The 13732-nt window shown below is 39.6% G+C and overlaps 1 protein-coding gene across 1 annotated transcript in view; it reads right to left on the bottom strand.

The window, feature by feature from the left end:
- HORMAD1 (HORMA domain containing 1) overlaps positions 1–11431 on the bottom strand; it is a 34971-nt gene extending 23540 nt beyond the window's left edge. The window contains exons 1-3 of the mRNA XM_066264878.1: positions 11402–11431; positions 3104–3166; positions 2356–2500 (exon numbers count right to left, since the gene is read on the bottom strand). Of these exons, the coding sequence (XP_066120975.1) occupies positions 2356–2500; positions 3104–3136 (178 nt within the window). The 5' untranslated portion in view covers positions 3137–3166; positions 11402–11431. The remainder of the gene's footprint in view (positions 1–2355; positions 2501–3103; positions 3167–11401) is intronic.
- Between the last annotated feature and the right edge of the window lie 2301 nt (positions 11432–13732).

Below are 13732 nucleotides of genomic sequence, written 5' to 3'. Positions count from 1 at the left end.
GCGTGCAGGGGTCCCGGGTTCGATTCCCGGCCAGGGCACACAGGAGAAGCACCCATCTGCTTCTCCACCCCGCCCCCTCTCCTTCCTCTCTGTCTCTCTCTTCTCCTCCTGCAGCAAGGCTCCATTGGAGCAGAGATGGCCTGGGCGCTGGGGATGGCTCCTTGGCCTCTGCCCCAGGTGCTAGAGTGGCTCTGGTCGCGACAGAGCGACGCCCCGGAGGGGCAGAGCATCGTCCCCTGGTGGGCAGAGCATCGCCTCTGGTGGGCGTGCTGGGTGGATCCCGGTCGGGCGCATGCGGGAGTCTGTCTGACTGTCTCTCCCATTTCCAGCTTCGGAAAAATACAAAAAATAAATAAATAAATAAATAAAAGCACAATGGAATACTTGGACATGTTTTTATGTCATTGTTGACCAAGAGTCTTAGAAAATTTGCTATGGATCCTTATCCCAGTAAAATACTTGTAAAAGCCAAGAAGCTGGTTAGAGCCCTGCAAAGAAGCAACATGCAACACAGTGGAAAGGACTGAGAAGATTGCTCAGTCTTAGGTTCTTATCAGAAAAACAGGGATAATATCTAACTCATAGGCCTGTAAAGTAAGTGACAAGATATCATACACAATATTAGGCACAATATTATGTACATATTATGTGCTGGGCAGTAAGTTATTAATATAGTATAAACTGGCTGTATTATTTTTACACAAGAACATACACTCCCACTGTACAAAGCTATAAAGTTTGTTTGGTTTTTTTGAGTGAGGCAGGGAGAGAGACAGGAACATTGGGCTGCTCCTGTACGTGGCCTGACCGGGAATGGAACTGGTAACCTCCGCGCTCCAGGAGGCACTCCAACTAACAAAGTTATCCGGCCAGAGCTAAATTTTTATTGATTTTTAGAGAGAGAGGAAGGGGGGGGAGGGAAGCATTTGTTGTTTCATTTAGTCATGCATTTTTTGGTTGCTTCCCATGTGTGCCCTGACAGGGGATCGAACCCACAACCTTATTTTGGGTTGGCGCTCTAAACCGACTAAGCTAACCGGCCAGGGCTTAAATACAGTATTTCTATCTATTTACTTCATTGTAAGAGTAATACCAGGTGAAATTATACTTGAGAAACAGAAAAAAATTATGATTAAGTGCTTTCAAAGATATTGCATATGTTTTTTAAAAACCATTTAGATGTCCACACAAAAATTTGTGCACAAATGTGGCATTATTTATAATAGTCCCAAAGTGGAAGCAACCCAAATGTTCATCAATTGATGAATGGATGAATATACTGCTCACAAAAATTAGGGGATACTTCAAAATGAATATGAAGTGATAAAAAAATTTGATTTTTTTAAATTAAACAAGGACATCAGAAAAGCAAATGACAAGTCAAAGAAAGATGATTATGCAAATGAGATGCAAAACCAACTTTTACTTCACTGGTGAAAATGCATTATACAAAAGGCTGAAAGTACTTGAGTATGTGCATGTTCCTCGATCCTCTAATTTTTGTGAGCAGGGTAACTGTGATATGTCCATAGAATATTCAGCAATAAGAAAAGAATAAAGTACTAATCCATGCTACAATATGGAGGAACCCTGAAAACATTATGTTAAGAGAAATAAGCTATTCACAAAGGGCCACATATTGTATGATTACATTTATATGAAAAGTCCAGAATAGAAAAATCCCTAGAGACAGAAAACAGATTGGTGGTTGCTTAGGCCTGGGGAGGTTGAGGGAAGTGAGAGTGATTTAATGGATATGGAGTTTCTTTTACAGGGATGAAAATATTCTAAAATTGACAGTAGTGATAATTGTATAACTCTCCAAATAAACTAAAAATCACTAAATTATAAAATTTAAATAAGTGAATTGTCAGATATTTAAATTATATTCAATACAGTTGTGTCTGACCAAGCGGTGGCACAGTGGATAGAGCGTCGGACTGGGATTGGAGGACCCAGGTTCGAGACCCCGAGGTTGCCAGCTTGAGCGTGGGCTCATCTGGTTTGAGCAAAGCTCACCAGCTTGGACCCAAGGTCGCTGGCTCGAGAAGGGGTTACTCAGTCTGCTGTAGCCCCATGGTCAAGGCACATATGAGAAAGCAATGAACTAAAGTGCCACAACGAAAAAACTGATGATTGATGCTTCTCATCTCTCTCCGTTCCTGTCTGTCTGTCCCTATCTATCCCTCTCTCTGATTCTCTGTCTCTGTAAAAAAAAAAAGGAAAAAAAATAAAAAAATTCAAGTCGTAATTTAATCCCCCCCAAAATCTCTAAGTCAAAAATTACAGTATTAGAGCAAGCCAATATAAAAATAACTATGTTTAAAGAAAGTTTTAAAATTAACATTATATTACCATCTAGATATCTTGATCCATAAGCACATTCTGGAAATATTCCTCTCAAATATGTTATGCAGGATACTGAAACTGCTAGGAGCCTCTTCACTAACAGCAAAGACTGATGCTCAGTTGATATCTTACTAGGAAATATCAATGCACTCTAAATTGAAGGGAAATTAAAACATTTTATTTAGATTTATTAAAAACAAAGTCTTCCTGAACTTGTAGTAGACCTAATTTTGCAAAATCACAGTACTCTCCCAAAGAATTCCTAACCATAGAGGTTGGTAATCCCCAGGAAGTCAGTGTGGCTCCTAAAATGTGAGGGTGTTTCCAGGGTAGCAGCCTCAAGGTAATATGTAGAAAGTGCTTAACAATCACGTTAAAAATCCCTTTGCAGGTTAACTGTCTCTAAATGCATAATAACTAGATAGACAACACAGTGTAATGCAAGATCTGTGCAAATGTGACAATTTTATCTTTGTCTTTGGAGTAGAGTGTAACATTCACTTTCTAGGAGTGAACTGCTATGAATGATAATTTCATCAAAGCAACAGAACATCATTTACTAATAACTAATGTAAATTGAACCTGAACCAGCCATTAAAGGCAATACATCAAACATCCCATAGAATTCTCCATTAATTCAAAATAGTTTAGCAAAAGTTAAGAGTCACACAGTTTCAAATAAAAAAATCATTGAGACTTCAAGAAACAATAAAATTAGCTAAATTAAAATATATTCAAATATAAGAAATCATACCACTGAACTTTTCTGCAATTGAGTGGTGGCCATCTTCTGATGAAGTATTTTCTTTCATTCAACCTTGTGATACAAATATGAGCTTTAACAACAGACCTTATTTTTATCCCTGATATTCTAGTTTACTACATGTAAAGGCAGAAACAATCATACATGATTAAATGAGAGGATTCCTTTACTTAAAGTGGAATCTTCAAAAACATTCATTTTGCCATATAATTCTTTTGAACAAGGTCCTAATTTTAGGTCCTTTCTAGCAAGCCTCAGATAAACAGGTATGAAGAAAGCTCTTGAAAACACTTTTTCTAAAAAAACCCATGATATTCTATTTTTCTTCACTTCACAGTATTCAAGCATTGATAACATTGTACATGTAGGTATTAGGTAATAAAAAAACTGCCCATCTAACCCTTTAAAATAATCTAATTTTTGTTTTAAATTTGTAGATTCAAAATAACTGCATTAGGTAACTTCACTGAACTTTGGCATGGCTCTGGACAGAACATATTGCCCTACTCTGTGGAACGACCATAAAAAGTATATCTATTCTAGACTTTCTTTTTTTACTGATTCTGATTGCTCAATTATGACTTTGTTATTTTGATGTTCCCAATTTTTTGGTCCCCATTTTATTTTTCTTTCTTTTAATTGATTTATTGATTTTAGAGAGACAGGAAGGACGACAGCGAGAAGGACAGAAGCATCGTTTGTCCAGTCTGCGCCATAACTGGAATCGAACCCGCCACCTCTGTGCGTCCGGCCGCTCCGACCATCGGAGCTAGCCTGCCGGGGCTCAGACTTCATCTTTCTTAATCAGACAATCCAACTACAAGAGTGCACAGAAGAACCTATTTACTATAAATATTTAAATTTATCTTTTAGAAGCCTAGACAAGACACCAGAGTTAACGTACTTTCAAAACCTCTCTTGAAAATAAGTAGGCATACATTTCCCCCCAAATGTCTCGCCATTCAGACTCTAAGAAACTTAAAAGTAGGTGGAAGGTGACAGACAAGTAGATTTAAAAGCAAATAGTTATAATAATGAAATTAAGAAAGACAAAAAGGCAAAAACATAATTACAGAACACCTGACGGCCAGGCGCGAGCGACCTGTAGAGCTGCGCCAGTAAGCACGCGCTTTGTCCAATGCGCATGCGCCTTCTTTCAACGGTTTCCCGGGGAAGTGCGACAGTACCACTTTGACCCTGAGTTGAGGTCAGCTTTCCCGCCAAGAGCAGCGCAAAGCACGCTGGGAACCCCAGGAACCCGGTGCCACACTCAACTAGAAAAGCCGGAGAAAGTAAGTAATTGCATGTGCAAAGTTTTGCCGTTATGCATAGATTTCATATAGTGACCAAAGTATCCTCAACCAACATTTAATTAATCATATTAATTTTGGATTGTTTTCTAACTCTGATTTTGTTAATAGCTCTACCATATAGTGCATTATTACCACCTTACAGTCTCCTGTGTTTTCAGGAAACCAGTTACTCCAGCGTCCTACTTGGATATTTCTACTGTGCTATATCTCTGGGGATAGCAGCTAGCTTTGAATGTAATTAATGTCTCATTTAGAAAAATAAAATAAAATTAGAGCTGGTAGATAATTGGATATTCTCTAGCAGTACAAATTTCTTAGTTTACAGATTGTTATATATTCAAATAAATTGTGTTAGTAGTATAAACATATCATAATTATTCATAAACTGATATGTCCACATTACCAATTAGTAAAGGCACCCCATAAATGAAAAGATTTGCCTTGAGTCAATTAGGAGAGTAATGAAGACTAGAACCCTGTTTTTAGGGTCAAAAATAGTGGAAATTCCCTGGTGTAATAATTATTTTGCTTTATTTTTCTTTCACACTTAAAGATTATAAATGGCTTTCACATTTACTCTCATATTCTTTCTTAAAAACGTTTTACTGAGCCTGGCCAGTGGTGGCACAGTGGATAGAACTTTGACCTGGGACACTGAGGTCCCATTTCGGAAACCCTGAGGTCGCAGGCTTGAGTGCAGGCTCGTCAACGTGTCCCCAAGGTCACTCACTGGCTTGAGCAGAGGATGACTGGCTTGCCTTGAGCCGCCTTCCTCCCCCTGTCAAGGCATCTATGAGAAGCAATCAACGGACAACTAAAGTGACACAGCTATGAGTTGATGCTTCTCATCTCTTTCTCTCTCAAATTTTTTAAATTGAATTTTTGGGGTGACATTGGTTAATAAATTATACAGGTTTCAGGTGTACAATTCTGTAATACATCTTCTTTATCATATTCTTTTACTCTTTTTTTTTGTATGTGAGACAGAGAGAGATACAGAGAGAGGGACAGATAGGGACAGACAGACAGGAAGGGAGAGAGATGAGAAGCATCAATTCTTCGTGGCAGCTCCTTAGTTGTTCATTGATTGCTTTCTCATGTGCCTGAACCGGGGGGGCTACAACAGAGTGAGTGACTCCTTGCTCAAGCCAGCAACCTTGGGCTCAAGCTAGTAACCATGGGATCATATCTATGATCCCACACTCAAGCCATTGACCCTGTGCTCCAGGTGGCAACCTTGAGGTTTTGAACCTGGGTCCTCTGAGTCCCAGTCCAGTGCTCTATCCACTGTGCCATGCCTGGTCAAGCTCTTTTATCTTAATCTTACTATATTTCTTCCAAGCATCGTGTGAGGGAGACACAAATATTACCCGTTTTAGACATGAGAAAACTGATTTGAGTAAAATTGATTTGCCCCAATCACAACTAATTTCAGTGTGTAATGATGACATGTTAAGTTTCTGGTATGGTGCTTCCTATTAAATTTATTTTGAGTCATTAGTAACTGTAGAAAAAAATTTAAAAATATGAAAAAATATATAGCCCAGCTGTGAATCATAGAATCAGAATAATGCTTGACTATAGGGAAGGAATAATTTCTCCTCTTAGCCAAAGACTTAGGGTCTTTGGCTATGATTTAAACTGACAGAGACAGATTAATGGGAGAAATGCATATAAGTTTTAATTTTATATATATTTACATGTATGTGGGAGTCTTCACAAGAAAAATGAAAATCCAAAGAAGCAGAGTTGAATGCTTACATGTGGAATTGGACAAAGAACAATACATTGTGAAAATGTGTTTAGGCAAAAGGGTTTTGGCTGGGGTAATAAATAGGAAGATAAAGTTAGTTACTGTATTTTCCCATGTATAAGATGCACCATTTTCCTAAAAATTTGGAGTCTAAAAACTGGGTGTGTCTTATACAGTGGTTGTAGATTTTTTTTTACTTGCATTTCCTGCTTTTTCGTGTGGATGAGAAGTTGTATGAATTTTATGATGAATAAAATGAGTTCAATAATTTATGTAATACACGTTTTTTCAAATTTCGAGACCTATAGTTAAGGTGCATCTTATAAATGGGAGCGTCTTATACATGGGGAAATATGGTAAATAAATTTTGTGCAGATTTATCTTGGCCTTGACTTCATGTCCTTGGTGATAAGGATGTCTCCTTCTGATATAGGGAGGACATCTTTCATATGGGAATTTCATCTCCTTTTTTTTTTTTTTAAAGGAAAACCAGAACGTCCTTATTATAGCTGCTATTTTTCAAGTGTCTTTAACTCAAAATAGTCAATATGTCAAAGCAGCATATTTTGGGCTAGTGTGTTCTGAACTCTTCAAATGCAATCACTAACTGCTGATTTGATCAGTTGTAACACTGACTATATTTTGAAGATGAGAGGGGAGAAATGGGTGGTGCTGGCGCAAGAGATCTTAAACATCAACTACCATGATAGTAGTGTATAGATAACTATTTAAAATTGAGAAGTCATAAAATAGGGGGGCTGGGTGAAGAAGGATTAAGAAAAAAAAAACACCTCACAGACACAGCATTGCAAGAGGGAAAGGTGAGAAGGTGAGCCTGGGAAGGTCGGGGAGGGTAAGCTGGGGGTGGATGGTGATGGAAGGAAGCTTGACTTGATGTGGTGAATGCACAGTGCAATATGCAAATGATATATTGTAGAATTATACACTTGAAACTTAAGTAGTTTTTTTTTTCTTTCAAAAACTTAGTATGATTATTAAACACAGGTATATCATTTTCTCCCCAAGTAACAGGCTTAACTAATGGTGGATTTGGAATATAAGCCCAATAAGATTTGTTTTGTCCAATAGCTTCAACATTAAGTACCTGAATTGAAAGTACAGCTAGCATAGCAATAAACATATTAGCAGGGTTACGATGTATGTTTTGTCGATGACAAATTAAATCAGCCCTCACAGTCAATGCCTTCAACTGGTTCCAGGTTGGTGGGTTGACAGTTCCAGTAAAGCGAGCCTTCCATTGGCCACGATAGGGAGGTCGTTTAGCTTCCTGTAGTGACAATCGCTGCATCACTCGAGTAACAGGATTATACAGAGAGTTCCTTGATGGCCTTTGCTGGAAAGTCACTGGTGATGCGGGTGGCACAGGAGTCTCCTTCTGGCTGGGAGGGGGCAGCAGATTTCTAGAAGTCTTAGTGGGATAAATTACTGATTGTCTTTTTAGAAATTGCAGCAGTGGGCGAGCAGGAAGATGAAATAAAACCTGCCCTGTAAAATTACTAAAAGCAATTTGAATTTAGATTCACAAATTTTTGACAAAGCATGGGACTGTTTTTCATTCCCTGGGGCAATACCTTCCACTGATATTTCTCATAAGGTTGTTTAAAATTTTCTGATGGCAGACTAAATGCAAACCTTCGACAATCCTGTGTAGCTAATGGTATAGTAAAAAAGCAGTCCTGTAAATCTATAACAATTACACTGTAGCCATGAGGCACCGCAACTGGTGAGGGGTTTAAGGGTTCTTATTCACCTATATAAATCATTTTCGTATATCTGGAGCTATTTAGAAAAAGACAAAACAGCGTTATTAGCTGGATTAAACAAAAGAGGGTAAAAGTTTGCAGGAGAAACAGGTTCAGCATTTCCTGTAGGACTCCAGCATCTCTCAGCTGTTGAATAATCCTGTATATAAGCATTTAAAAGAAATTTTTTAAAGTAAGAAGCATGATAAAGAAGATTTCCAGGAGTTCCAGTATATGAGTTTTTTTATATTCATAAATACATTTCATTAATTAACAGGCAATTTAAAGAACACATTAAAGCTGGAAAACTCTAGTGACTTTTATTATTTTTCTATATTAAAAAATCTACACCTTTGTTAGGCAAATCTACTCTGCTTCATGCTCTGCAGCGGCAGCAAGCAGCCTGAAGCTTGAAGCAGTTTAGTCAAAATTAACAAGTCTTTAGGATTTATATTTCATTCTATTTAAATTTAAATTTAAATGAGCGCGCTTTGCTTGTTTCAATTAAAATTATAAATTTGTAGGGATGATATTTTTATAATATTAGAGCCGGCATATTCAATTTTTGCATGCAAGAACTTAAAAAATCACATTTAGACAACATTAAACAAAGACCAAACACAAGAATCAGACAAAGTAGACAAACCAGACAAATTAGAGAGAAACCCGGGATTTTAGAGATTAGAATATGGCCTGCTTGATTTTTACACAGGGCAGTTTTGATTGGAACATATTGAATAGAAACTAAACAGAACTCTCTCTTGAAAAGTTTCAAGAACGGCCATTTATGAGATTTTGTTTAGTCATATTCAAACAGATGTTCCCTTTGCCCTCTTTTCAGGCATAGAACAGGAAAGAAATAAAATGAGTTGAGAGAAAGAGGAGAACAGAAAAAACTGTAATTTTTCCAAACTCTTAAGTCCTTCTATTTACTAAAGAAAATCAGATAATAACACAACTTTAAAACTCATCTCAGTCTCTAATTATTCTTAAATTCTAATAGCTGCTACAACTGGCAGCCAAAATCCCTCCATTTCAACCCCCACAAGAGGCTTGTTTCTCATATTTTGCATGGAGGCATGGGTGGCTCAGCGGTAGAATTCTCGCCTGCCACGCGGGAGGCCCGGTTGAGATCTGAGACAGACCTGAGTTGACAAATGGATTCAGGCTGGCCCCAACCTGAGGCTGGCCCCCTTGCCAGTTTCCCTGATTACTACTTGGATTGCTTGCTAGATTTTGATTTTGTGGGGGCTGCCATTTTATTTCTAAATTTGGTCCTAATGGCTGTCCGTTTTTGTGAAATTTAGAACGGCACAGCTTTGCCCAATGATATCCTTTCTGACAGCGTGGACACAAAGTCTTAGGCAATGGGACATTATTATTAGCATTATTAATTATGGGAGCTGTCCCTTGCACTCCTGGGCCCGCTCGCCCACTCTTGCCAGGGCATCGTCGGCTAAAGTGGCCTGTTTGGCTACAAGTAAAGCAAGCAAGACTTCCCTCAGAGGAAGCCTCATTAACAGAAGGCATTTTTTCTTGATACATAGTCTTAATAAATTGAGGATACGTTTCTCCTTTCAAAGCTGCAGCAATAGTTACTCCCTGAACAAAAGCAGGACTTACATCCTGACAGGCTTTGATGAAATCCCCCATTGTTTCTTCTCTCCTCACTGACCGCAACATGGCCTGGCAAGTGGAATCAGCATCTTCATAAGCCAACTGTTTAATTATAATATCTCCTGCCGCCTCATCCGAAACAACTCCTCTCACTGCTTGAATCAACCGAGCAACAAACTCCTCACAAGGTTCATCACCTCTCTGTTTTACTCCTACCACAGTAACATTTCCACCAGACGAAGCCGGCTACTTTCTCCAAGCTGATACAGCACAACCATTCCCCTGCACCAAAGCCGGTTTAGAAAGTTTTAACTGTTCACTAACATCAGCAAACTCTCCCTCTCCCGCAATCATTCCTCCAATCACAGGATCATGAGTCCTCCGATTCCCAACTGCCTGCTGTTTAGCTTGCTCCTCATATTCAGCTCTCCAAAGGAGACAATTTCCTCCAGACAAACAAGCCTTAGCCACCTGTTCCCAATTATAAGGAGTCATCCAATTATGAGAAACTGTTTCCACCAAAGACATAGTATAAGGAGAGGTGGGTCCATATTGACTGCAAGCCATTTTCAACTCTTTCAATAATTTATAAGGAAGCGGCTCCCATGTAGGATCCTCCTCATCATCAAATTCACCAGCCACAGCCACAGGAAAACATAATGCCAAATCAGTTTCCCCTTGGTCGCAAGAAGCTTGAATTGCCTTCTGCAACCCTGTTAATTCTGATGATTTTTTCTTTTCATTAACATCTGGTGATTGTACTGGTAGAGGCAAAGACATTTTAATAGCCTTATTTTTATCCTTTTTGTCAGTCTTGGAGGGATATAATATGGGCAAGACTGTTTTTGACTTCCAATCCTCATTATCCCTATTATTTTTAGCTGCCTCATCTTCTAATTCAGCCTCATCTGTTGGAGATAAATGATTTTCACTATCATCCTGATGTTTACTTAATTTTAAAGAGGCCATAGCATGATTTGTACTATCTTGAGACTGCCTTTTACTTCTAATTAACGGAGTCTCTTCTTTTGGAGGAGCAGTTGCCTTAGAGAATTTATGCATCTCATGTTCTGGATTTAAGGCATCTTTAATCAAGCTCCATAAAGCAAATGCATCAACTGGGACCTTTTCTGGTCCGTGTAGCTCATAATAAAGTTTTAAATCTTCTCCAACTTTAACCCATTTCTCGAAACTAAGCGTTCCCTCATCTGGAAACCATGGAGAACATTTTTGTACGAATTTCATAAAACGAGCTACTTGTCGAGAGGAGACATTAACTCCTTTTTGGGAAAGTGTATACTTAATGACTTTCATAAAGAGTCTTCTTTCTTTAGACTCAGTATGGCCCATGACTTCTCAAAATCATAAGTTCTGAAATTCTCCACCTATCCTCACCCTGTCTTTCTTACAGGGGGGTCTGCAGCACCCTGAGTGGAGTCCTAGCCGTCCCGAGACAACGAGGGGGGATTACCTGTGAGTCCCTGTTCGGGCGCCAAATGCCGGGGTCCAGCCCCGGGGGGGAGATCCAGGGGTCGCACAGGAGGAGACGGCGTCGGCGAAAATGGAGTGAGAGAGCCGAATTCTTTTCTTTCTCTTTATTCTCCGGTTAGCATTTACTGCCAGGCATCTCTCCTTAAGTAGTTTTATTGACAGATGTCATCAAGAGATTCAATAAAAAGTTTTTTTAAAAAGCAATAGAAATATACTAGAACTTGAAGACAAATACTAGAAGAAACAGCTAAAAAATTATCATTGATTCAAAATCATTGATTTAAAAATATTAGTAAAGAGAATGGCATATTGAGCTTTTACAGATAAAATAAACAACCTTCAGTTATAGTACCTTTTTTATTTTTCCAAGTGAGAGGAGAAGAAATAGACAAACTCCTGCATGTGCCCTGATGGGGATCCACCCAGCATCTATCCATTCGAGCTGATGCTCAAATCAGCCGAGCTGTCCAGCTATGAAAGGAGAAGAGAGAAAGAAGGGGAAGAGGGAGAGGAAGCAGATGTTTGCTTCTCATGTGCCCTGACTGGGGATTGAACTGACAACATCTGCACGTGGAGCTAACTCTATCCATTGGGCTAACCGGCCAGGGCTAATAGTACCATTTTGAATGTGCCCCTGAATTGTTTAATAACAGCTGCTAGATATTGTAGCGAATATAACATTTTTACTTGTTAGAAAATGATAAATTCTGGCCCTGGCTGGTTGGCTCAGCGGTAGAGCGTCGGCCTAGCGCGCGGAGGACCCGGGTTCGATTCCCGGCCAGGGCACACAGGAGAAGCGCCCATTTGCTTCTCCACCCCTCCGCCGCACCTTCCTCTCTGTCTCTCTCTTCCCCTCCCGCAGCCAAGGCTCCATTGGAGCAAAAATGGCCCGGGCGCTGGGGTTGGCTCTGTGGCCTCTGCCTCAGGCGCTAGAGTGGCTCTGGTCGCAACATGGCGACGCCCAGGATGGGCAGAGCATCGCCCCCTGGTGGGCAGAGCATCGCCCCTGGTGGGCGTGCCGGGTGGATCCTGGTCGGGCGCATGTGGGAGTCTGTCTGACTGTCTCTCCCTGTTTCCAGCTTCAGAAAAATGAAAAAAAAAAAAAAAAAGAAAGAAAAAAAAAAAGAAAATGATAAATTCTTGGTTAAATTACACAAACACTGCTATGTGTGTTGTGTGTGTGTGTGTGTGTACTATAAGTCAGTTTTTATGCAATTTATCATTTACTATTTGAAACTGTTGAAGAGGAAAAACTTTTTTTCTCTACCCTTTTAGTTTTACTACCTGGAGGCCTGCAAATTAAACTGACAACACACAAAGATTAACAAGAGAATAAAAACATTTAATTATGTACATATGCACAGGAGTTCAGAAAGAAATGTGACTCACGGATATCATTAGAATTTGCAGTTTGTAGGGGATAGGAAGGGGCAGAGGGGCATTTACGGGAGAAAAAATGACTTAGGAAAAAATAGGCCCTTAGGAGAATAAATGGGATATATGATATTTTTGTGACAATGCTGAGGTGATTTCACATTCACATGTTGACTTGTGCTAACTTCTCATAATTAGTGATAAAAGTCAATTTTCCCTTGTGAAACTCCATGGGGGGTGCTTCATGACAGTTGGATTCTTCTAGAAGACTGCTTCTAGGAAAGGAAGAAGAACTGAGAAAAAGCTTCATCCAACCTGACCAGGTGGTGGCACAGTGGGTAGAGCATCGGCTTGGGACACTGGAGGACTCAGGTTCAAAACCCCTACATTGCCAGCTTGACAGAGAACTCATCAGCTTGAGTGCAGGGTCACCAGCTTGAGTGCAAGCTTCCCAGCTTGAGCACAGGGTCACTGTCTTGAGTGTGGGAACACAGACATGACCCCAGGGTTGCTGGCTTGAGCCCCAGGGTCGCTGGCTTGTGCAGGGGGTCACTGGTTCCGCTGTAGCCCCCCAGTCAATGCAACATATGAGAAAGTAATCAATGAACAACTAGGGTACTGCAACAATGAGTTGATGCTTCTCATCTCTCTCCTTTCCTGTCTGTCTCTAAAAAAAAAGCTCCTTCCAGCCAACCTTGATTCTCTAAAGGTCTTTAGCTTAAAATAATGTTTGTCATTGTGGCATATTCTGGACCCCTTCACAAATAATGATAAAATAACATATATGTATGTTTAAGTTGCCTGTATATGCATAATGAATTCTAGAAAGATATACAAAAAACTAAAAATAGTGATTCTAAGGAAGAGGAATCTGAGGCTCTAGGGGAAAGAAGTGAAATAGAGATTTTTCACTGTATATATAGTCAATCTTTATATTCATGGACTTCATAAATCTGAATTTGCTAGTTACTAAAATTTATTTGTAACCCCCAATTTAATAATCAATTCAATACAGCATATTCTTGCAATAATTTGCAGACATGTTCAGAGTCTCCCTCCACGTGCGTTCCCAGCTGAGGTTAAGCAAACTGATGCTTGGCCTTCTTGTTTCAGCTCTCACATTGTAAATAAGTGTCCCATTTGTGTTTTATTTAGTACCATGTTTTTTGCATTTTTTTATTTTTTGTGTGTTTGGTTTTGCTGTTTACAGATAGTGCTAGCCTGACCTGTGGTGGCGCAGTGGGATAAAGCGTCGATCTGGAACACTGAGGTTGCCAGTTCGAAACCCTGGGCTCCTGGTCAAGGCATA

This window comes from Saccopteryx bilineata, chromosome 3 (assembly GCF_036850765.1).
Source record: "Saccopteryx bilineata isolate mSacBil1 chromosome 3, mSacBil1_pri_phased_curated, whole genome shotgun sequence".
Taxonomy (NCBI): domain Eukaryota; kingdom Metazoa; phylum Chordata; class Mammalia; order Chiroptera; family Emballonuridae; genus Saccopteryx; species Saccopteryx bilineata.
Note: the sequence above shows the minus strand (reverse complement) of the source record. Positions and strands in the feature narration are given on the sequence as shown.